Below are 27,347 nucleotides of genomic sequence, written 5' to 3'. Positions count from 1 at the left end.
AAACCCGACTCGACGCACTTTGTTCCTACTCGATTACTATTCTATATCGATTAACTGGATTACAAGCCAGGGTTACGCAGAGATTGGTTGTACGGATTATTTGATGATGATTTTGCATGTTCTATCGTGCGTTACCTACTTGGTAGATTGGAAGTAAGTATGTTGACTTAAAATTTTTTTGTTTCTGAATGGTTATTAAAAAGTCAACTATAAGCTAGATGGCTAAGCAAATTAATAACGTCTTAGGTTTAGGCGTCATAAAAAATAAGGCGTAGATTAAGAATTATAAAGTATATTCTTTATTATATGCATAATTAATACTACATATCATTTTTGTAAGTATCAATGACTATTATATCGACAAAAGAGCGTTCCTATTCAAGCACGGAGCAAATATATTGTTTACTATCTTGCGCGGCTGTAAGTGGCTAATTTATAAGAACTGAGGTGCTATTTAGAAAATTAATGACTGAGCGAAAAAAAATATAATAATACAGACATAATATTTAGTTAATTAGTAACGGAAATAAGTGTACTGGCTGGCAACGGGACAATTGTTGAATTACGTCCTAGTCAAACACTTATTATTCAGCATAATGTACGTATTTCACTAATTAATAATTTTCATAATCATTTAAGAACGTCATTCTTGTCGGTGGAATTAATACTTAATACTTTTATACCAACTGAAATTCTGAACTCTCGAGAAAAGAAAGAAGAAGTTTGTGTTTATTTATTTAACAGTTTATGCACACAGAGGTGCAATAACGAAACATAAAGTAAATAGGAAAGCGATTCCAAAGGAGCTTGTTTTATTTCATTTGAAATAAGTTTCAAATGAAATTTCATCCTGAGGATTGAAGAGAGGAAAATGTAACCATTCGAAAAATCCCACTAGAGTTCAGTGAGTCATATATTTCGAGAATAGTTATCTTGCGCCTGGTTTACCTGTAATTGTTTCGTGACCGATATATTAGAGGGAAATAATTGCACGGTGCGTGAGATGAACTCGTTACGAAAGCTAACATCTGGGTAGGTAACTATTTAGTGGTTTGTTTATGGCCATAAATAAATGGTGGATATTATCGACGAGCAATTTCATAAAACGTGTTTGGGTTTAGAAATATATTTAAGTACATTTTTTTCCTGAAAATATATAAAACTAATTTTTGCGTGCGCGTATTTTTCCCACGGGAGTAGTATTTTCCGGGATGAAAGGTACCCTTTGTCCTTCTACGTACTTCTTCGTACGTAGATAAAGCGTGAAGAGGTAAACGAACAAAAAATATATGTTGGGAATGGGATAATACTGATAAAGCAATTTTTTAATATATAATATAATCCTCTACGGAGTTATCACCAAGTTAACATCAGGTAAGTACATAGGGGTTTGTATATGGCCATATAGTATGGATATTGTTGACGAAAAATTGTTCGTATACTTGTAATATACATTTACATTTATATTCTTGAGAAAAAATAGTACCTAAGTATTACTGATAAAACTTTATGTAGGTATAATTATAGATATACTTAATTTAAGTAAATAAAATGAGTATCAAATCAAATAATATAAATATAAATGTAAATGTAAATGTCTATTACAAGTATACTAAATTTAGTATACTTGTAATAGACATTTACATTTACATTTATATTCTTGAGAAAAAATAGTACCTAAGTATTACTGATAAAACTTTATGTAGGTATAATTATAGATATACTTAATTTAAATAAATAAAATGAGTATCAAATCCCACAGGATTATTCATTCGCCACATTATACATAATGTCTTCCTGTACGATACTGCGCGTGCGCAGCAACATATCGCGATTTTCCTTTAACTTGTCATCTCGGATTCCCGCGACGAATTAGTAAATGTGAATAGCTAGGGTTGCCAGTTTTAAATGAAATGATTTTAAACTCTACGCTCGTAGGGAAAAATCGGACTTTTTTTTGTAAGACAGTAGTTAGTATTATATAACGTAATCTAGTAATACTTAACGTTTTCAAATTTTCGTATAAAATTTTTCTTATATCTACATCATCATCATATAATTTGTCGGTGAATCTTGTTGGTGGAGTCACTTCCATTGTTCTGTCTCCATCCATAGCTAATTGCTTCACTTCTGGTTAGACAATGTGTGTCAACACTAACGTGTTGTAAAGAACCAGGTACTTATAATATTACTGCCTGATATTTTGATTTTTTTTTATAGCTATTTTTATTTTATCATTACAAGCTCGGGTTCATTGCCACGTCAAACCCCGTTGCGATGTCGCAGCATGTTGCGGCTCCGTTTAGCTCCGTTGTTTTCGTAATATTGACATGCGTCGACGTACGTCAATATTATAAACAGTTTCTGCGTTGTTCTGTGTTGATTTATCAATAAATGGACGTCAGCGCAACGGAGGACGACTGACTGTAACTGTGTATTTTTTGTTTTTCATTTCAAGTGAATAACTAATATCTCAACTTAATTTTCAACGCTAATAAAAAAGATGCACCGACAAACATGCCTCTTATCTCCGGGAATTTAGAACACTGCACTGCGATCGAGTCGCGGCGTCAACTACGAGTATAGCAACTTGTTATAACACTATCATAATCGAGGCTTTTACCAACATTTTTACACCAAGCCCTTCAGTCGAAAGCTATCGTCAAGTAGGCGAGCAATGCCCACGCGCAAATCACTTTTCCGAAGAAAATGTACGCTATAAGTACCCGTTTTTGAATAGGTTTTTAGTGCAAATTATAGTAATTAGTTGACTTGTGTTACACATGTGAATAACATAGTCAGGAAAATCTAAATTGTATGGTAAGTTTTCTTTTTAAAATTTGTACCTATTTTACTTAAATTTTGTAAGTACTTATTTGTATTTACCTACTATAACAACATTTATCAAAAAAAATATTTTAGTAAATAGTAAGATAAACAGCTATTAAAATACAATTTCAATAAATAAAATTTTTAAGCAGTTCTTTCCAAATTCGCGGAAATTTTGGATCTCGGAAAATTCACATTTTTAAACCGTTTTTTATTCGAACAAATTGCAAAGTATATGAAATTTTAATAATCATACTTATATATGTAATTTACTTGGAACATCTGCAATTTCTTCATAAGAGAAGCAAGTAGCTTACTCTTAGTTGTCAGTTATGATTCACGTATATTATCTCTAATATCTAAAATAATTATGCGTGGTATTTCTAACAGATTCTGATATATCTCTAGCATCCAGCCACACATAAATCGATTATTCACATCTGTCCTACAAATATTAGGATGTCAACGAGCCAATTGCACAAGTGTAGCGTGTTTACGAACAATACGCACCTGGCACTTGTTAGAAAAGCTTGTTTACACCTGTTTATTACTGACAAGAAAGTTCTGAAAGTTCACTGTACAAACTTGGCAAGTACTAACAGACGTTCATTTTGTGTTTGTAGTTTATTTTTGTTTCTATGCATATTGAATTTTATTTACCACCGAGACATTATGCTGAGCGGGAACCTATTTGGTTCTAGTATACTATGTTCACACTATCGCTATAATTCGCTTATATTTACTGCAATGAAAATCCAATAATACATGCCGAATCCGCCAAAGTTTGGCGAAATATTCAGTCATAGTGTATAGCCGGCATAACGCTATATAGGTAGTATTGTGTGTAGCCTATTCTAAATGCTAACGTATCAAATAAATAGGTTTCTTTTTTTAAGATTTATACTTAATAAAAGATTTTACATAAATTTGATATTGCAAGATTTGCTTTTGGCATTTAGTTAGATTACTATTTAACATATAGTTTTAGGTATATATTCTATGAAAAAGCTGTCTACTCGTACTAAAAGTCTCTAGACATAATAATCTAACTGCTGACAAGGATCTACAGCCAATAAAAACTGTACTAACAATGAGCGGAGTTAACATTGAACCGCAGTATACATACATCAGATACTATCTCTGCTCCCGGCTCCGTCCGCTATTTGCATACAGCAGATTGCACGGACTTGTGAACTACTGATTAATCCACGCGATAAATATTGTACTACCGCGCCTGCGGGTTGGACTGTACTTTTTACAGACAAAGGCAAAATCTATGTTCACACAAATTCAGAGGAAAATTGCCACTATAAATAGCGAAGTGCTATTTCCGAAATTTTCCGGAAACGATTTGGAAATGTTTTCCAAAATTCCCAAGAGTTTTCTCTAGACCCTTCCCATGGAATTTCCAATGAGAATTTATCTCTTGGGAATCTGCCGAAATACTTTAGGATGAAAAATCCGAGAACGAAAAATTTTTTTAAGGTAACACCAGGCTTTCGTTGCTACAGCAACAGTCCATGATTACAAAATTAAATAATATTTAAAAACTTATATACTAGTACGAGTTAAAAACCGTAGTTGAAAATGCCAATTAAAACTAAATTTTAAATCACACAAACAAAATTAAATTTCGTTATAAAACATGTTTTCAATTCTTAAAATAAAAAATATAGTATCTACTAATTTTGAAATGAAGTTGGCAATTAAAACATCGTAAACTGACAAGTAACTGACTAATGCTATCTAACACGCAAGCGAGAAACCTAAGATTCTGCTGGTATCCAAGTATTAATATAATGTTCCTAGGCCGTCCATCCGGCTTGCAGGGTAAGATGACATCCTGTTCTTCGACGCGAGTTTATCTTATTTGTTATTCCTTTAATTGAAATGTATGATTTTATTGCGATTCTCTCTCTTTTTTAAATTTGCGTGTTCGATGTCTGTGACGAGCCCGGCTGCATTCACATAAAATAAGTTTTAAAATTTGGAAGATAAGGTTGTGATTTTACTTTACTTACTTTCCTTGGTAATGCTATTGTTGCCTAGGCAATGTATAAAACAAAGTCCTCTTCCGCGTGTCTGTCTATTTGTGATAAACTCAAAAATTGCAGTTAAATTATTAACTACTAATTAAATTAATAACGGACCAATTTATACTCTTATTGATTCATAATTGCCTAAAGTACCTAGCTGGTAATTACACCGATATATTATTAACTATTACCTTATGTCGTATATCGTATAAAACCCAGTTAATAGTGAAACACTCTCTATCCATCGATTAATGTAGAACACGGCGTAAAATCGAATTTATTTACTCAAAGATATGATAAAAACATCGGGAATAAAACCACCTATAACCCAACCTATTTGGAAAGGAATGCTATTCCGAACATACCTCTTGAAATAACTGATAATTTAATTATGGACGATAGGACAGGATTCTATTAAAAAGATATAAAAATTTAATAGTTGTAGTTAAAATGATTTGGAGAGAATTTGAGAAAGTGTTCGGACTCAGGAAGTTGAGTTAGAGAGTGTACCTACGTTTGTGAATGGGTATCTTTTTGTTTCCAAAATAGAAGAAAAAATGCCAGAAAACTAGAAAAACTGAGTGATGAGTTTGTGTATTTAGTATAAATACTATATTTTCGTTTTAAAAATTTGGCCAAAGCAAAGTCGGGGCTTGTGGGCTATTCGATCAGTTTTCATTTTTCACTGAAAACAAGAGAAATAAAAAATATACAAAAATTACGACCGTATGACTTTGATATACGTAGATAAGTATATATCAGCATATTAGTAACACTAGCTACCGTGTTACGCAGATGGTAAGTTATATCGGAGCCACACATGATGCGCAGGCGCCGACAAAGCGCGAGTAATTCGATCGTGGCTAGATTTTCTTACGCAGTCTTTTTTATTTTCCACAACTTTGCTGCGTAACTTATTCATATATTTTCGAACCACCAGTGGTAGTAGACCACCTGCTTATTAAAAATAGAAATTTAATGTTAATGTAACTAGTGATTTTCTATCTTCTATGTAGGGAGCTTTGAATATGCTTCACAGTTATCTATGAAGAGTGAAAAACGGATTTTAAAAAACTAAAATTTTTCCATTGCAATACCAGATCGAATAGTCAATTGGTTGATAAACACCCACTATTGCTAGACAAGAGGACATTTATGTTCTCTTTATGGATACTGAACGGTGTTATGAATCGATCTTTGAAACTAGTAAGTAGTACCTAATATGATGGGGTCTTGTATCTGCCAATTAGTTTTAAAGCACATGATGACCTCACGAGCCTTACAACCAGAAGGCGCCAGAAATGAAAATCCCATTACAATAATAATATATAGGTAAGGGATTACACTGACATAAATCAACAAAGTGATTCTTAATGTCCCGTGACCATCTAACGAACATATAATTTGTGAAGAAATTATGTCAAATGATGAGAAGTCACGATGGATATTTGAACTGAATTTGGTGAATCTTTGAAGATAAAAATGGAGGTAGCAAATCCATAACGAAATAGGTTTCATTGAACTAAAAGAGAGAAATTTTATTTTAAACTAGTGACCTGGCCGGCTTCGCATCTTCATTTATGTATCTAAATAATAGTAAAAACTGCGTTGTGCAGATAAAAGAAGAAAGCTTACAAATGGACACAGGACTTTTATATTTATGTAGTGATTATGACGCTTGTATTGCCAGTTTTATCGAATATAATTTTCGATACACTTATACGAGTATGATACACGGATTTAGTACCTTTGAAAAGCGCTGATTAATTTCTTATTTAAAATTCGAATTCCATAAACTCACTTGGTCATTAAAAATATACCTATAATTTCATTGATTAATGATCCATTGGTTTAATATAGTCCCGTGATGTTACAGTCCATTTGCATAACAGAATAACGGCTTTTTTATTGTAGGCACTCTGCCCAATTTCCATACTAAATAGGCTTTTGTTCACATAAAATTATATTGTTAAGTTTTGTCACGATTTGACCCAATACAGGTAGCACCTTTTAGTAAACACTTGTTTTTTTTTATTTCGTACTATACTCGTATTAGCTTATTGTATTTTCTAACATGATGGATTTTGACTAATGCGCTGACATATTATTATTCCCACTCCACTACTCTTTTATACTAGCCATTGCCGTGGCTTTGCCTCCGAGAAAAATTAGCCACCAAGAATCTACTGCTCCATTTTGACGTGAGAAAAGAACATGAAAAAACAAACACACCATTTACCTACAGGATCTCTACTCTAAAGTCGCCCAAAGAATTTTCGTGACAAATTTTCAGTGTTAAATTTCTTTACAGATCGGCTACTGACAGACTATCTTGTAAAGTTTAAAACACTACCACAGATTGTGTAATGAAGTTTAAAATTTACGAGGTGTGAAACATCGGATATCTGCCTCAAGCAGAAAGATTTCTTAACGCAACCGCATAGTAGGGACTAATTAGTTTCCCAAAGGCATAAATTCGCTTATGTCAAAGACAATGTAGCTGACTCACGAACTATTAGTCTATTACAATCAGCACTGTTCGTAGTTACATCACTAGATTGTGAAAATTTATTGTTTCTCTAATAAAATTCCGGCGTGCGAGGGAAATTACATCATAGTGATTTGATTCCACTAATTCTTAGTTTATTTACCTTCTATGGGTTAGTGCATTGTTTTGATGCACTTTTTCGTGATAATTATGAGAGGATTGCGTGGGCTGTGGTTTAGTGTGTAGTAAAAAGTAAATTGTTTGTTGTAACAAAATTGCGATTGTACCTAGTCTGATAATATAAATATAAGCGTTTAGGTAAAAATATATAATGATGTGCTATAATTTGTTACATGGTATTTGAAAAGGAATGGAGGAATTATAGTGAAGAAATTAAACGGGTTAGTTCGTAATTATTAATTTTATTGTTTATATATAAACAATAAAATTATAATTTTGCAAGATACCTCTTCAAACTGTATTTTTGTAACAAGCAGTAAAAATTGAAGAGAGATGGAAGGAACTCCACCGACAAGAACGATGTTCTAAAATGACGAATGAAAAAGTACAAATTGACTGTTTAGTTTTCAGCACAAACGAAGCATGAGCCTAATGCCAGTACAATTTATGTAGATCACATCAGAGTATATTGTAGCTGAATCTAGACACAGCTAATAGACAAGTGCGTCTACAATTTAAAGTCATTGAACTGAAATCACGGGAGACTGTAGTTATATCATTAGGGGCATTCGCGATAGTTGTCGCCTATTGACTCCCGACACCACAACTATGTAGTCCATCTGTTTATGGTTTTCTTCAATTATATCCTCCTGTCCTTGAAAGAGGCTGTTGTAGTCGTAAAAGTTTTATTGCTATTGATATCGGCAGATTGGGAATTTATTAGGAGTTTTGTATGCCGATTGCGTCTCTGTCGCTTTGCTATCGCCGCGGAGACATGCTATAAAATTTAATGCGAGTGTAAACTGGTAATTTTTGGAGCGTTTATATGATGAAATATAAAAAATATAAAACTCCTTTTATTAGATAAATCGATCTTATTAAATGCTTGCCGAGTTAAAATAATGATCTGAATTACCTTTCTGATTTAATTTTAGATTTCATCATTACTGATTGCCAATTCTCTTGGAGACGTAAAATGTTTATCAATTTGAAACAACTTGTTTTTGAATATAAATCTTGAACTCAATATTGCAAAACTGTGTGGTAGAAAATACAGGAAAATAAAGAAGAGGCCTAGCCACGTCATTTACGTAATAGAACTGACCAACTCGCAGGCAACGAAACTCAATACCAAATACCTACTAAATTGCTAGGGACTTTACGACGTGGTCGCACTTTTACTAAACCGCGGGACAGGAGCGTGTGTCAGGGCCTTTATTCACGAACTGGTGATATGCGGTTACAGCCTTTCTTCCTAAGGCTTGCGTGTCATCTAAACTAACAAGTAAAGTAAGAAAGCTAACACTACCAAAAACCCATAATTATTAAAAGTTATTTATTTCAATTTAAATGTTTTTGGATGTGACTTTCTTCTTCTTTTACCGCTTTTTTCTAACCACTGCATAAGTAGCATAAGGCCTCTTTTTCCCGTACGTCATCCTTTCCGATCTCTTGTCATTACAGATTGTCCAACATTTCTTTCTTCACTTTTCACTATTCGTAACTAATACTCAATGAACATTAAGTCTCACCTCGTCTAGTCAGACTTGAAGTCGTAATGTGTTTTGCTTTATGAGTTACATTTACTCGTTTGTACGGAGCTAACATTAAAAATTAATAGACATGAATGAACTCACGGAAAACATAAATAAGTGAAAGGAAATTTCTTATATCTAATGTTTTCTCTGAATGAACATGCTTGAGCGGTGGTCCTTTTTAGCTATTTATCAATGCTTATTGGACTAATTGATCCAATTTTAGTAACTGTGAATGATTCGTGACATTATGTTTATCATTTATAAATCACTGACTGATCAGACTGATCACTGACTTGAAAAGCGTGAAAATGGAAACTATAACTATTAGTTATAATGAGTCTCCATTTTCACACTTTTCAAACAAATAATTATTATTCATGAGCTACAGGCAATTAATAAAATTACCCCAACTATTGTTACAAATGCGAATGATGATGATTGTATGTTTTAGCTATATAATACTCAACAAACTTTTTGAAGTATCATCGCGAAAAAACTGTATCCGTAGGAAATATAGGCGGGCAAAGCATTTCGGGAAAGATATTCAGCTAATATCACTAATATTATAAATTCAAAAGGTTTGAATCTAAATGTCTCATAATTTTTTTGAAAATGGTGGTTGCAATGAAATTATGAATACCATGAGACGAAAGAGACGAAGTGGGTCACTAAAACGAAGCCTCGTTTGGGGTCAAAGGTGCGTGCCCTGTGTTGCTAACCGGTGATAATTGGGCCCTAACTCATACTTCTGATTCGGGCGGAGGTGGGCGAAATGGGCCGGCTAAAATTAGACTAGAAAAGTTCAATTTTAGCCCAAGCGATTTTTTCTTTATTATCGAGTGAATATTACACTGATGTCACATTTTATGCAAGTCTCCCTAGGGCATCTGAAATGATATTGGTTATTGCCATTGCCATTTAGTGGTTGTTGTACGCATGTTTTCTCACGATAAATTGTTATACAAATTCAGGTGGATACGATTAGGATTTGAATAGGGGCTGACATTGGATGGATTCAAAAAGGCGGTGTAATGGTGCGGTTCGTTGCCCATTGCTGGATGTTCTGTTCGGGTAAATCAGTTACTTGCATCATCGCTGTCGTGAGTTTTGTCGTAATTTTGGGAAACTATTCTGAAAAATGAATGAATCTAATGCTGTACGAGATGTCACAATGGAGAATGTTACCCATGTTTAGTTAGCTCGTACTAACTAAACATGTGTAACATTTCCCCATTGTAAATTTATATGCAATAAATGATACAGTATATTTAATATAATGCAATGGAGCTACTTTGATTTTAGGCCTCAATTACCTTAAAAATAAAAATATATCCGTATCTTAAATCAGAGCTTCTTCTTGAACTATATACATATTTATGTTTCTGCATATTGCTATAGTTAGTTTCTCTGATGAACTGGTCATCGAAAAATTGTATTGAGTCTACATATGAACGTAGTACAAAACTGACGGCTTAAAAAATCAGAGAAATCTATAAATAAAATACCATCCATTCATCCCGATGCGGCGTGACGAGCATCACTATCTTTAACATATCGCTGTAGATTTTTTCTATCTCGAGTCATCATTTATAATGTAAATTAAAGAACTTCAAATTAATTAGGATAACATGCATAGATAAATACTAGAACCTCGACTAACTGAGCTTTCTTTTTTCACGCGTTATTCATTTGATTTTTCAATTATAATTACTAGATTTGTATTATGTATATATAATAATCCATCCTTATAATATTCTAAATGTCAAAGGTTTTAAATAATTGTACTCTGAGTTTATTTCAAAAATAAGTAGGAAACTGGAATAGCGAGTTTGTAATATAATTTTTATACCGAAAGTCACGTGGTATTCAATCCCAACTATTATATAAATATTATGTTTAAAAATATTACGTATTTAATTTACGTATATCAGTAAACAAATAGGGTATTTCATCTAAGGATACTCCCATGTTTTATGTGTATGTGGCTCATCACCATTGTCACCATAAGCACTTGATAAAGCTAGATTAGACTCACTCATTGACATTAACCGTAACTGTAAATGGTGTCCATAACTTCAGCTCTATTTATTTGTTTAATGGAGCGACAGAAAAACAAAGTGGGCGATATAATACTTTTAGTGTTTTATAGTGGAGCGACAAATGCCTATACCGAAGGAGACGCAGACCACCTATAGTGACATAAGTGGCAATGAATAGCTCACTAGCTGTATAACGGCTGAATACCTCCAGTTTAGAAATTTTATGGCATATTCTGAGAACACAAAGAACGTTCAAGGAATTGATCGAATTTTTCTTGGGCATGATAGCCATGAAATTTTGTTAAGTCATGATATTTGAATAATAAATAGGTTTCTTTTTATTGTAATTATAACCTTATAAGTTAAATGATTTTATGATTATTCACATGTTTAGTATCTATAAATTAAGAATCATATAGGTAGGTTCGAATTATTAACGTCTCATGACCCAATAATTTTATTCTGAATTTTGAATGAATTCAAATTCAGAATTGTGCAAGTTGACAGTACAAGATCGTACCTGCATATATGAGATAATGAGTCCGCTGTTTTTCTTGTGTAAGTTATAATTTATGCTGCTTTTAGTTTTATTTGCACAAAAAAAGAAATAAAATAAAACTATATTTTGTAAGCGTAATGTTCACATAATCAGTAAAAAAGTATTTAACAATTTGCTAAATATGTTTCGTGCCTACTTGATTCCGACTAGATATTAACCGCGCCTATTCTAAATATGTCTGTTGATCATAAAATCAACGAAGCGAGCACTTTAATTTAAATCTTCATGCCAATGGCCTTAAGAGATATTTAAATAAATGCCAAAATTTATTAATGCAAATAGTTGTTTAAGTAATAAAATGAATATCAATATATTAAGAGTAAGGACTTAATGAAGTGGCAAAAACAAACACAACATATTTAGATTCAATGCATCTATTAAATTATAAAGTTAGTAAAATGAAAGTTTTAAATTATTATTTTAAATAGGTATGTTCTTTTTTATTTCTTATTTCTTTATTTATTATTTATAATACTACAGTCTTTATTAATTTACTCGAATTCAATATTACAAAAATAAATTGTCTGGTATGATCTAATAAGTTTCTAAATAGCAGTATGTACATATACCTAAACATGTAGTTATTTAAATATTTATAGGATCGGAGACACTGGAGGCAAGTAGTAAGATTATAAATGCAAAAATCTGTCGGTCTGTTACGCTTTCACATCTAAACCGATTAACCTATTTAAAAAAAAAAAATGCTTTTCAAATGTCTTCTTCCTTTTCAAATTTCTACCATACACATACAGAAAATGGGGGGTGAAAGTTAGTATCCAACGCGCCTGATACAAATTGCCGCGGGCGGAGTTGCGGGCACGGCAGGTTTATAAACTGTTTTAATGAATGGATTCATACACGTTCGATTAATTTTTGACAATGGCTATATCTCATGCGCTCTAACGATTTGAAATATCTGAATGCCTGTTTGTTTTCAGTTAGCAACTTAGGTCATATCCCTGAATAAATCAATCCAAGATCGATATCGACACTAATGTTCTCTTAACAATTGAATGATAAACGATTTGCGATGCAGATAAAAAATCGTTATTATTTACGAAATTTATATCAATTAATATCTATCAATGTTTAAATAGACAATGGTTGAAAATTGAGGCTAGGATTTGGTTTAACATAATTAAACTTTATTGCAGGTTCTTATTAGTAAGAGAAGTAGCTTAAAAATATTTCTAAATGGATTTTCTCAAAAATAGATGGTATTTTATGTATCTACGTAATTATGTATTGATCATTTTTTAAAATTTTAATAAATATCCATATCATAATAAATTATTTCTTCAAAAGTAATTAGAAACACTTTATGACTCATGAAAAATTTACGTTGTTTCTAATACCTACTAGGATACTTCTAGGATTGTTTTTAACATGTAGAAAAATGTGATTTGATTACTATCAATATTATTTTTATTGATGTTTAAATTATAATGTTGTTTATTATTCATACATTTTTTGCGACGTCTTCCTGGGAGATATGTGATAATGTTATGTACTTCTCACCATGTTCCACTTTGGAAGACATGGAAGCGTGTAATGTCCAGTCTGCCGAAGGCAACACACACGGTCATACATACGGCCACGCGCATGCCCGCGGGAATGCCCTTCAAAGGTGCGCGCGCCTTATTTGAATATTTTAAATTTGAATAGAGAACATTTTACTTTTTTTTCTTAAGAAATTCCACCGTGACTCGTGTCTGTTGATTGGAAAAATTAAAATTGGCGTGAATTTCCATTTGTGATAACTTTGTGTTTTTGGCTGAAAGTTACCTAATTTATAGGTAGGTAAACAATAAAAGTTGAAGTACATTGTGCATGCGATAATTAATAATTGTAATTTATATTAAATCAAATCAACAAATCGTTACAGGTTTGCCGTGATATGTGATTTGTTTCCGACGTCTTGTCATATCGTATTTTCATGTTATTTTTCATTTTGTCAAAATAATTGGATTGTGAGTATATTTACTTGTTGCATAATTATCAATGGTTTTATACGACATCATTGTAAACACTCATCTCGTTTATGTGTTGATATACATATAAGTAATTCAAGTTTTTGACGAAATAATTAATATCGAGCTAGATACATATTTTGATTTTGTATTGCAATATGTGGTGTTAGTTTATTTAGTTTCAGTCTTTCAGGTTTATTTTCCTGACCGTTATAATTGATTTTTTTGACAAAAAAAAAAATATTAATTGTTGTCGTTGAATATAGAGATTTCTAGTACAGGAACAAGCAATTTTGATTCTGTGACTAAATCTTAGTTTCGCGAGTGTGTTAATTGCTAACACTAGTGTCAGATTTTATATTAATCGCTTATAGGCCTTTGACATGATTTTTACGATTATCAAAAATTTCTGTTCGTAATTGAACATCAGCGAAAGTTTTTCCCTCTCTATCAGACTTTGGGTTTCTGAGCTAAGTATACAGTGAAGTAAGTTAGGCCTAAAGTGTCACAAACTATTTAAAGTCATTGTTTGTCTGTAAGATAACAGGTTGCTTGAGGTTGCTATAACATACTGACACAGTGCCGTGTTGTAATAGTTTGGTAACTGCTTTCTTGTATTTACTTTTTTTATTGACTTTGTCAAGATAATGTTATGTTCGTGCCGAAAAAATGGTACAGAATTTTAAGGTATATGTCTACTGCGAATGCAAAATTGTATTATAATTTGATGTGTAATCTGTCTCTCATCTGAGCGTGTTCCCGCTTACTTCCACAGCCGTTGAGCGTCGGAGCCCAGGGTCCGCTTTCTCACTTTTTTGTCACCATTTCGTACGGTCGTCGCCATCCCTACTTTTCAGACCACGTGAAATACATTTTAAAATATGTAGATATAAGAAATATTACTAAAGAAATAGCTTCTTTTTATTAAGCTCAGCTTAATTTGACGTTTAAAAACAGCCAGACAGAAATAAAAATCAAAAAGTTTATTCCGTTATATACTTAAGTAACAAAGTCCAACATGTCAGAATGTTTAAATAATTTGCCTGGTACTTATTAATTTTTATTTTTAATAGCTTCTTAAAATATAAATATCTGTCAATGAGCGGAAATACTAATCGCATCCTGAGCTACAAATTATACCACTAAGTACTTAACAGATTGTGCAATAGCCTCAGGCATTTCCCAAAATCATACGTAATAATTATTTAAATTATGTACCTAATGTGGTACCTAAATGATTTACGCTGCTTCTCTTGATCTCCATGCAGAATAATAATTATTTCCTTCCTTTTCTCTCTCATCTCTTGTTCCCGATTGTGTTCGTGGCTGTGATGCCGCGAAGCTCGGTGTCAGCGTAAAAAAATACCTTAAAAGTGTGAAGTTTCTGTTGTGATTTTACAACCGGCCGCCTGCCTGATTATTTCCTAAATTCCAAACTCCCATACCTTTCTTTTTCACTTTCTAGAGAGTAGGATTCGAACCTGAGACACATTTCAGGCGGCTATCTTAACCTTTGACCACCACCGTTTCACTTAACTTTTCAGTTATATGTTATAATATTGAGATAGTTAGAAACGTAAGTGAAAGTAAACAAATTAGGCCCTATGACCCTATAATTTGTGGAAAACAGTGCACATACCAAAGTAGAATGAGTCAGTGTTTCTCACGTACATACGTCGTGTTTGCTTCCAATCTTAGAAGTTCCGCTTTCCAGTTTCCGAATTAGAGTTCATTTGGTACGAGGCTTATAAAGACCTGCTCTTAATCCAGAGAGAATATGTGACTCTTAAGATTTGTTTGATATTGTTTATGGTGCTGCTTGGATGTTGATACCCGGGATGTTGCGTAACATGAAGATTGCTCTCGGCATAGTTGGTTTCTGGTCGGTTGTAGTCAATGGTTGTCGTAAAGTTGATTAAAAAATCACATAATTAAATATCTTCATCTAGTTAAGTTTACTGTTATGTCTCTGAAGACTCAAAGTCTAATTTTAACATAGGCTCCATACTGTCACAAAACAGTTCGCAAAATTTTGCGGTTTCGTTTGGTTTTGGTTTTTCCTTGCGGTAAATAAAAGCTCTTATACCAACTACGCATTGTTCGTGCATTCGCGTCGGCACCTATCTAAGTTGGACGATAGTGTGTAGTCGACATATGTATTTTTTTCTATATGAATATGTCTACATAGATAATAGTCCTTATTTAAACAAACTTTTACAAAACTTGAAAATTATTTGTTTCAGATGTACGAATATGGTGCAATTCTGCTTGCAGTGAATTAAAATCTTGATACGGCAAAATGATTATTCGTGGAGTGACGTAATAATAACAGTCACTAATCCAAAGATGCACAATTGTTGACCTAATTAATAAAATGGACAAAATTAAGATTAAGTTTAGGATATAGTGAAGAAAAATGGAGATGAAACACATGTTTTTCAAAAAGCATTTTTGGTAAGTTAATTGTCCTTAATTGCATTCTACATATGGTTTTATTATAGTGCACGGTGTTACAAAATATTTATATATGTACGAAGTAGAACATGGTACTTTGGGTTATACTATATGTGAAAGAAAGAAAGAATTGTTTATAATATTAACTTGAAACTTCGCATAAAGGGTCTACGCAAGGTGCAATATCTGACTACTTAGTATGTATGCACGTACTAGCTGCGCCCCGAGGCTTCGCTCACGTGGGAATTTCAGAGTAAAAAGTACCCTATACCCGTGTACCAAATTTTTATGTCAGGACAATTCATAATTCATTCAAACATACATACATACTCATATTCTCACAAACTTTCGCATTTATAATACTATTAGTAGGATATTGTTGTGTTGTATAATTTGCAAATTCACTTATTTATAATTACAATGTTTTTAATTTGCTTTTTATTACAGTGCTGCAGATGTTTCATTAAACACACTCGAAGTCTCAGGCAATTTGAATAAAACAATCTAGCTAGTTAATTAACAAAAAGTATGTCGGGCACTGATTACTCTGATTGGGACAATTTTACGTATTCATAGAATGACCACATCCATAAAAACGTTCTTGTTGTGACGGACTTAATTATTTTATAGCGCCATTTTTTAACTAGGAGCGTATGTACTGATAAAAAATATTATATTATTCTTGTCTTGCTGTTCTATAAGAGTTCTTTTTTTTAATTAATAAATACTCATAGGTACTTAAATCAATTAAGGACGCAGAGCGTGTAAAGCGGAAAACTGACAGATATAATTATATTAAAAATATAATAGATTTTGTATGCGACTTCATCAGTTGTTTGGGATGAATGAAAGGATTTTTTTAAGACCTTTCTTAAGTCACTGATGACTTTTCGAGATCATGTAAATTTTCTTTTTCTACATTGTCATTAGAAAAAAAATAATAAACTGAAAAGAAAATACGATATTATTTATTTACATACCCTGACCTGCGAATGTCCCCGATGCATGCTGACCTTATAAGGACAGATATATATATCTACAATTTTAATTCCTTTTTTGTACTTAAATGTCCAGTGAAAGTGTTTCGTGTGGACTCGTACAATAACTCAATATGTAATAAATCACACAGTAACTTTACGAGCCACTTATTTGAATGGCGGTACTATTTCATTTTGATGTTTTACAGTAGACGGCATTGTCAGTCGTGTTGTATGAGTACTTGGAGTACTTGCATAGATCTAGCAAAAAGCACGTAGTTCTTTTCTACGGATGCGGCCATTTCCGCGTTCGACTTTTAAGGCTTTGAATTTGGAAGTTAATATTTTTAAACAATCGATTTTTTGATTTGAGCATCACCGCGCAATTTTCAAACTAACAATAGAATCGGCTAATTTATTCATGTAATCAAGCGAAGAATTTCCTTCCAGGTATATTAATATTATAAGCATTATATTTTTCGTATGGTTTTATTCGGAAGCTGTTTGAATAGTATTAATGCATATAATTCCCATCCTTGGATTTCCATTTTTTTCATTTAGATCTTCGCTTACCTGTATAAGAGTTATTCTTGAAATCGAATATTCAGTTACTCTAGTCAAAAATCGTCGAAAAAACTTGTCAAAGCAGAGGCATTCATTGATCTGCTAAGACCGAACTACGAACATTTTCCTTGCAAACATTCTCTATAATTTCCATTTAGTTGCAAGCTCAACGTTGCGAAGCGGTATTTTGTGGACATGTTGATGTTAGTATTCGTAAATGAGTTAAGTGTCGTTGTAAACTTTAGCACAAAATTACGTAATGTAACAGTGGTTTTGTTTATTATTCAAGACTGAGTTCACATAACCTCTTCATTTTCCTCGCACTGTTATTTTCTCTTCTGCATGCTAATTATAATATATATTGTATAATTCATAGGTATGAAAATATACCAACAAAATTAATCGCTATTCTACTTACTTTTGGTTACAAAGTAAAAGCTATACGAGACAATTAGTCACAAGTACTTACAACATTAGCCTCTAATTCATAGTACACAGCGAAATATCAACACAAATATTGAATTATCCAAACTAGGCGAGGTTTAAAAGAAGGCGATATTAAGTGAGTTTTTGTGGGAGTAGATAAGTGCGGTCAATCTGGTTAGACATAGTACTTATACTTTCCATTTTGGTCTTAAGAACATAGAAAAGTTATTTTAAAATAGGTACACCTTATTTCATTTCCTGGCAAAGCTTCTCATTACGAAAAGTAATGTGTAAGCAAACGAATCAAATTAGCCGCTTTAAAAACTGGCCGTTAGATTAAAAAAAGAAAAATAAATAGAAAAGGGAATTCTTTGAATAACAGCAAAATTTGAATGTCGAACACGTGCACGTGGTCTCTGACAAGGTACACAATGTACTAATTGCATACACAATGTCGGCTACAGAAACATTTGTCCACAATAAATATTTTTGTGTGAACTCAAACGGTAAACCTTTTTCTCATGACTACTTGAAGCTCCTCACGGAAATGTAAACAGAAATTACGTGCTCATTCACCGTAGAGCAGAGTCAGGATAAAAAAAAATAAGGTCAAGAGTGAGTTCTGTTATTCTCTAGTCCTGACTGGACGTTGTGAACCGTCAGCGTAACGGTGACTTAAAAAAATAAACTGTCTGCTTCTGATCTTTGATTGTTGTGACAAAAATATTTATAGCCTCTAGCGAGCTATGCAAATTTTAATTTGATGGTTTGACTATTAATTGAAGCAAATGTGTACAAATTTTGATGAGTCACGAGATTAATCAAATTTTCGATCGTTGTTCGACATAAAATGTTATAATCTACTTTTTTATTCGCATGCTTTATTTGTATTTTACCCTGAAACTTTCAGGAGTTCTGGGGCTATTCCTAATAAGTATGAACGATTTATACATAACAGTTATTTGTACAAGTAATTACAAAATATTTAACTCAATATATTGATTTACGTATTGACGTATTGGTCTCAATTTTGACTGACCTTACCGTCAGATACGATGTTCAAAATTGATTTTACCCACCAGGTTTTTGATGAGAGATCCAACAGTACATTTTACACGGTAGGATCGAATTATGGAGGTCTAGTAGTACCAGACCCACAGCTGCATTTCCAAGCTTACCGCATTAACAGTACTTGGCAATGTTAGATTATAACTATTCATATTGCATTGATAGCGTAATTGTACGACAGCCGTGTTTGCGGAACATCCATTTTGCTGATGTCTTATTATGGCTAACGAAGCGGGATAAAGTTATAGGCAAAAAGTTGTTTCCCGTTTGCATATTTTCCGTAAAGCAGTATGTTTTGATGGAATAGTGGAGCATAAAAGCATAATTACTTCGTTGGCTCAGCGACCTAAAAATATATTTTTTAAATAGGTATAGCTAAATATTCAAAATTATTTATAATTCAATTCAATATTCGAGATATAATTACCGTCGTATTGCATATTTTTAAAATTACTTCTAAATTTAAATTAATTTTGATGGTTCTTAGTACAAATAAAAAAAAACGGTTAGTTAGGTACCTATTTACATGATTCTTCACGTGAGAATCTTGAGATAGATAGTATAGGGAAGTTATTTTCAAAGAATGTGTATTTTAATAAACATGTGGCCTGAACGAGTCAATCTAAACGAGGCGCCCTAGGCTGTGTTGAGACGATACAATGTGTCTCACTTCACGCAGTTTATTTTCAAAATGTCGACTTCGGTCTCATCCTGGAAATAGAATAGGGCTGTCAATTTTCACGTAATAATATTGTAACCGCGAAAATTTTTTGTTATTAGATGAAGTCTGGGTGATTTTATTTATAAAACTTATATTTTAACGATATTTATTTACTGGTAAAGGTATTTATTGGTAAAGGAAACTATGGGATATAACGGCAAAGTTTGTCTGTAATTTTGAAATATTAATACTTAGAACAAACCACCTTTGGAGATAAACACTATTCATTGATTACGAATGAGGAAAGAAGCCAAGGAAGTTTCTAATTCAAATATGTCATTGAAATAAATAGGTACATATTTTTGTGAATATTATATTCAGTGGTCAAACTTTTAATAAATTCTTATTCATTCAAAAAACACTTTTTTCTCTCTTTTATTAATAAATAATTTTACTCTATACTAATATTGTAAATAACAGGGACTGAAAATAAGGTGTGATAATAAAACTTGGTGGGAACCCTAATTTCGATTTATTTGATGCCACGGGCGACCTGTTATGTTAATCCAATTATGTTATCTATGTGTTTATTTTCGGTTAAATATCAAACTTGCACTTATATACCTGTACTTGTTTATAATCTTAAGTAGGTAGATTTATGACTTAAATTATACTGATGTTATATCAAGTCGAAGTAAAAAAATAAGTATAGTATAAAAATAGTAATAGTAGGAAATGTAATGAATATTCTAAGAAATGTATGGACAACCAGAGTATATGAACTTAATTCAAATCAAACTCATATAGATATCTTAGGTACTTCCTTTCGTAATAAAAAAAATAATTAAAATGTATGTATATCGTTTTAAAAAATGTAAATATACTAAGTATATAAAAAACTTACAAGTGACCTACAGAAAAACTGACACACATCACACCAATTGAGCACGAAAGTTCAGAAAAAGAGTAAAAGTCGTGCACGCTGGTTGAATGTGGGCAATTAAGGTGCTAGAGCCAAAACATTTTCTGTCAATTTAGCAGCGTAAAGTGTTCAAAACGTTTTCTTACTTAGGTAGATACAGGAAAATCAAATTACACATGAAGCAAAGGTGAGTTTCTTGAGGTGAGTTGCAAAGTCTAATTTTGACGTTCAGACAAAATGGCTTACTTTGCCTTTTTCTGCGCATGTTAAATTTAACGTCAAAGTTGACGGTGCAACACTCCCTTACCCGTTATTTGAATAAAGTGTTATGTTTACTAGTCTACTTGGTCAACATGATTTCAAGAGCTGTACCATTGTGGGTATTCAGGTTTTATTAATTATACTTTACTAAGATTAATTTTTAAAAAAAGTTATTTACTGTATGTCAATGTATCGATAGAGCGGGATTCATCAAACATTGATGGTGATCGAAATTCTCAAAAATACACCCACACAGGTTTTTCTAACTAAATATTTAAGACTTTTGTTAAAGAAGAAAGTAATTTGAATTAATAAAAGTTAACTTCGCATCTTTTAAACATATTCAAGATTTAAAGAAGAGGCATTGCTAATAAAAACAAGCCCACATATTTTATATCTTATATATGCAGCGAATACGTCATCTCCATATTCTCATAGGAGCAGACGAGTTAGTCATAAAAATAACGGCGATGACCACTTAATACAGCACTTAAGACGTCATTATACGTCCCTCGGTCGTTAATGCGGAGTGCAGCGGTTGCAGTCCGAAATGTTCCTTAAAAACCTAATGGAGATGCATTGCGCAACGTGTGAAATGCGTGGGCGCATATCGCGTTGGTCGCTTAGGGTTGTCACCTGTTTAGGAAATTATAACAAACAAAACTAATCAATTCATACTAGTATTGCGTTAGCCACTAAAACTGAAAATTAATATTTACCTTAATAGGACAATCAGTTCATTTGTTTGAGGTTAATCAAGTTCCCAATTTAATTCTCATAAGCAGATGCAACTATTTAATGTCAATGTTTAAATTTCAAAATTGACATTAAATAGATATTAGAATAGTATTTATATTAACCTATCAACACCAATAAAGAAAACTGTAATACACTTCTTCGTCTAAGGCTTTTTCTCAACGTTCCCATTAACTCTAAGATATTGTTTCAATAAATCATCGTTGCCATTACTTCCGCAAACGAACACCTGACTCAATTTATCTGAACGAAATGAAGATATTGGACCACTTGTAGTTGGCCATGAATCGTGTCGTTGGAACCCGTACTAGCTTAATAATAACCCACCCCTTGCTGGGCCCTACTAGATTACACCTTTTAATAGATTGCGCTAGAAACCAGATATTATACGGAAACTATTATGAGGCGCGTGATTGGAACAAATGTTGTTACGCCCTTCGTTAACAGTCCAATGAAATTTATTCTATGAAGTCTTATCATTGAGGATGTATAATTTCTTACTACTTTCTCGAAAGCAATTTGCGTGACACCTGGGAAAAGTTATTCCTACCGTAACGAAATATTATTAGATTATTTAAACACTTCCTATAAAATAATTTATGATTATATACAGCAGTTATAAAAATAAAATAAAACATACATTTAATTTAATAAATAAAAATTACAAGTAATTTCCAACCCTAACACTGATAAGTTCAAATTAAGAAAGTGAAATAAATTGGATAGACAAAGTGAACCTGTGTTCTATGTCACACCGTCTCATCCCGGCTTTCCGATAAACCTCACTTGTTAACCAAAGTTCAGGCAATAGTTCAACTTGTTAGCTCATTACCTTGTTCGTGAGCCGCCATTGTTTCACACAGTCGTTCTCAAACTTTACTTTCCACTGCGCCGCGCCACCGATGATGTCGCAGCGACACAAAGTGGATAGGCCTCCGGCACTAGATGACGCTGGTTGTAATAAAATCATTGAGGTGCCTCATCTCCCATTTTTGCAAACTTTAAAAGATGAAAATGATCATTAATAAGTAGATAAATAAAACGTGAGTGGGTGTGAAATATTTTATTCAAACCGCAGCATAGCTTTATTTCACTTTTATAAGAGCTAACATTTCTATAGGTACCTTCTGAGCATAAATAAATGAAGCAGGCTAATAAGGAGCTGTTATTATTCTTGCCGTAATTGTCTACAAAATAAAATAACACGCTATGTTTTATTACTACGCTTAATTAATTAATTAAGCACCTGTTTATTTTCTAGCACTTAATTTATTAATATCTCCTGTGTGTTTCTGTCGTGTATGTGTATTTAACGATTTCTTCACCTCATAAGCAGTAAAAGTATCTATATGGGTACCTTTATAGGATATGAATATTTATAAATATGTATATACATTTATTTAAATCCAACAAAATAAAACAAATAACATAACACTTCGACTTGAACAAAAAGTTCAATTTTTAAATATCTGTTTAAAAACATATGTAACTCTTAAAAAGGGCGCACTTACAAGTAGATGTGATATTTTCTTCTTCTTAGCCTTTTTCTACCGCACGGCAACCAGCGCATTTTGAAAAGTGATATAGAAGTCCATACAATCATTGACACAAAAACAAGTGTGTCCAGTCTCGTCCCGTGGGATGTTGGGAATCACTGGTGTAAAGCATATAGACAAATTGTTTGCAGACATAGTTGATAATTGCACCGATTTAAGGCTTTTCAACATGGTATTAAAGTGTCGAATAGAGTTTTATTTATTTTGGACTTAGCTTTATTATATTGATTGTAAGCATGGTTGGTTTATGTGGATTTATAGTTTTTTTGCCTATTCAACTTTCTTACATTAGGTTTAGGTACATAAATGTTTTCAAAGCTTGGGAATTTATTTATTAATCATTCATTTGTTTGGAGAGGTTACTTACAGACAAATGAAATTCACCGCACTAAAAATAAAATAATTCAGTAGGTTATTAAAAGAGATATCAAAATTCTGTTTTTTTTTCAGGGTTTTTATACTGATTCATATCATCTTGCATACGGAAGCTAGCAATAACACCATGGCTGTACAACAGGTAAAGAACTAACGCTCATAATAAAAAAAAAATACAAAATTGGCAGATCAGCTGATTGAACTTAGTATGGAAAGCCGAATTTGTATGCTCTTCTTTCATTGTAATATTTTAATATTTTTTGTTTTATTTTTACTGTAGCAGGGAATAAAAAATTACCCTGTATAAAAGTGGGTATATAAAAGTAAATTAAAAAATGAAATTATAAAATATACATAAAACCATATTCATAAATACGATTTTTTCAATAGAAGCTTTTGAAAAAAAATATTTTGGGAGTTTTCGTGAGAGGCTAATAACCGAGAGATGACGATGAAAGAAAATATCTTATTAATTTTACAGAGTGTGGTGGATTCAGACGGCGAGTATGCATGGAGCTCGTGGGGCACTTGGAGTCCTTGCTCCAGGAGTTGTGGTGGGGGAGTAGCCATTCAGGAGAGGGAATGTTTACCCAGGTATACATTTATTATTCTTTTGTATTACGCTATTACGGGAAATACTTCGTAACAGAACATGGGATTTATTAAATTTGTGAAAGATTAGAAGACCATTAGTAGGTTGCCTATATAACTACAATTGAATTAATACAATGTTTTTCGAGAACAAATTTAATAAAAAAATAGACTTTGCTAGGCATTAACTCGCTATATTTTACCAGAAAATGAACACTGTTTTGAGTAAAGTTCAGGCTTTAACGTATAATAAGTACCTAATTTGTTAATAGCGTACTTTTCAAGTTCAAAGGCTACAAATTCTAAAGCCGACGAGCTCCGAGGCAGGTATCATCAGTTAATACCTTGTAATAAGTTGTATATAAAAGCAAAAATTGTAAACATCTACCATTTACACGGCCATTATAGTAATTCGCTTAAGGCCTCGTTTACACGGTACGACTTTAGTCAGAGAGTAATCATATTAATCACGTGTGTAATTTGTTACCGGATGCCCCGAAAGATAGTGAAATTTCGAACTAGAATTATGTTAAATAACCTCTTAATTTATTTTGTTCGTAGATTTTATCGACAGTGTTAATGATTGATGTCTCAATAAAGGTTGTTAACGCCGTTTTGGCTCTATAAGTAATTATTATTTATTTGGGTTAGTTGTATATAAAACTGGTTACTAATTAATGTTCGCGGAAGTTATGAATGGTTATTTAGCAAATTAAAGTGATAGAATATTATCTTAAAGATTATCTTTATTTTATGACAACAAAATGTTACGTAATTTTGAATACTTCGTAAAATCTCTGGCGATAACTTTGATTGCAAGTATGTTTTCATGCTGAAATAAAATAGTCAATTTTGTATTTCATCATGTGTAAGGATACCTTTATTTTCAATCTAAACTGTTTCCAATAAAAATAAAAATGTAATTTTTCGCCTAAGTGTAAAGCGTGCCTTGCGGGTCAGAGGCTAAGTATGCCCTTCCGACCTACGGTTTTTATCGGATAAATGTAGCTAAAAGCGACCCTACAGCATAACAACTAACAAGCTGTTATTGTACTGGACATTGATTGCTTGCACTGTGGCTTGTACCGACTGACGGACGTCCAAGGCGTTTAATGAACCCTCACGATACAAGACACACTTTTTGTCTAGCATGTACGCTAATGAGGGAATTTCGGAGTTACAATAAAGGAAAGATGTTCGGAATTTAGAGGTAGTATTAACAGAAAGTTGCATAACTGCATGTTTGGTTTAGAAGGTTTTAAGAATTTGACGTACTTAAGCGTTATTGTTTTTTCAGCTAGTATGTACGCATCGTGTTGAACATAGTGATGGAATCTCATTAAAAATAGTCATTCATAATTAAAAATTAATCCTTAGTCCTGTTCCTAACAAACAAATAATAACCAATAACAAAAGAGAATCGACAGACCATTACATTCATATAACAGACGTCCAAAACGATCGCATATATTTATGGTTCTAGAGCTATTCAAAATACGAACTAAAATCAATCGAACATATGGTTTAATTTACGAACGTGATCGAACAAATGTTTCAGAGATACGGATAATGCTCAAAGGATTATACGACCAGATACGAACGTTGTTATGTAGATAAGTAGGTAATCAAAATACCGTCGCTCTTAATTAGGCAGGGTGCCGCTAGCAGGCGCGGCACTATCGCGATCATTATTTATAGGGAAAGAGTAACCGATATATTTATAAAAAACAAGTACTCGGGCATTTAACTGAATGTTTAAGTTAAGGTTATGTTAGTTAAATATATTAATATGAAACCGTATGGACTCAAAATATTTTACTACAATGCTGGAAAATACAGAGAATTAAAATAATATTATTGATCGATACATTTTATGAAGATTTTAATGGATGTAGTTACTTCGGAGTGAAATTTCGTTAAAGACGTGAAGCAAAGGCATCCTGCTGATAGTCGGCCGTAAAGCATCCTGGACAAATTAGGATGACCCTCATTTGTCATCAAATCTCATACAGTCGCGGTGTACTTTTCATTAGTACGATGTAGAGCTATAAAGGAGGAATGAAATATAGTGTGATCTCGGGCTGCGGTAATTTAAATATCACTATTTATGGGTCCTGTCAGGACATGTAACTACATAATTCGATTATACGAAGCAGTGGTGGTCAAGTGGATAAGGCCGTCCGTTTGTGATCAAAAGTTCCTAGGTTCGAATCTAACTGGTACTAGATGAGTTCGTATCTAAAAACCAATCAGACACAAGTGTCACACTTGCGTTCGCTGAAGGAAATCGAAAGGCGTCTCAAAATGTTGAGAAAACCTGCACACTGGTTGACGGTTTAGTGTTCACAAGTTGCCATTAGACGTGGTAGATAGTAGTAAAAGTTATGTCAGATGCCTTTAAGCGACTTGAATAAAATCTGACAACAGTGTTAGCAATTAACACACTCGAAAAGGAAGGAAGGACAGATATTTTCCAGGGTTTACTGCAAGCCAAATTGCTAACTGGTGATAAGCTCAATTAGATTGCTATGAAATAAGTGTCTATATTTTATAGGTGACATTAATGATGATTTTAATAGTCATTTAAGTAAATTATTAGTCACACTTGCGTTCGCTGAAGGAAATCGAAAGGCGTCTCAAAATGTTGAGAAAACCTGCACACTGGTTGACGGTTTAGTGTTCACAAGTTGCCATTAGACGTGGTAGATAGTAGTAAAAGTTATGTCAGATGCCTTTAAGCGACTTGAATAAAATCTGATAACAGTGTTAGCAATTAACACACTCGAAAAGGAAGGAAGGACAGATATTTTCCAGGGTTTACTGCAAGCCAAATTGCTAACTGGTGATAAGCTCAATTAGATTGCTATGAAATAAGTGTCTATATTTTATAGGTGACATTAATGATGATTTTAATAGTCATTTAAGTAAATTAATAAGCAATAACATGCAAAAAGTGCGTATAAATATTCCAAACTTTATCTATATGGAAATTATTGATGAACCTTTTGAACTACGAGTAAATAATAATACACTTAATTTTAATAAAATGATTAACGGAATATATACTTTAAAATCAAGTATATAAGCATCACCATAA

The 27,347-nt window shown here is 32.6% G+C and overlaps 1 protein-coding gene across 3 annotated transcripts in view; it reads left to right on the top strand.

Annotated features, from left to right (window-relative positions):
- Nucleotides 1-2,723: 2,723 nt before the first annotated feature.
- The window catches only part of LOC128677700 (thrombospondin type-1 domain-containing protein 4-like), a 56,605-nt gene continuing 31,981 nt past the window's right edge, over nucleotides 2,724-27,347 (top strand). Inside the window, exons 1-4 of one of the 3 annotated variants that reach the window (XM_053758726.1) lie at nucleotides 2,724-2,820; nucleotides 15,883-16,093; nucleotides 23,735-23,801; nucleotides 24,141-24,253. In XM_053758726.1, coding sequence (XP_053614701.1) covers nucleotides 16,056-16,093; nucleotides 23,735-23,801; nucleotides 24,141-24,253 — 218 coding nt within the window. In that variant the 5' untranslated portion in view covers nucleotides 2,724-2,820; nucleotides 15,883-16,055. Of the gene's footprint in view, nucleotides 2,821-13,225; nucleotides 13,466-15,882; nucleotides 16,094-23,734; nucleotides 23,802-24,140; nucleotides 24,254-27,347 lie in introns of those variants that run through there. The other 2 variants (XM_053758724.1, XM_053758727.1) reach the window with 2 other exon arrangements.

This window comes from Plodia interpunctella, chromosome 18, assembly GCF_027563975.2.
Source record: "Plodia interpunctella isolate USDA-ARS_2022_Savannah chromosome 18, ilPloInte3.2, whole genome shotgun sequence".
Taxonomy (NCBI): domain Eukaryota; kingdom Metazoa; phylum Arthropoda; class Insecta; order Lepidoptera; family Pyralidae; genus Plodia; species Plodia interpunctella.
Note: the sequence above shows the minus strand (reverse complement) of the source record. Positions and strands in the feature narration are given on the sequence as shown.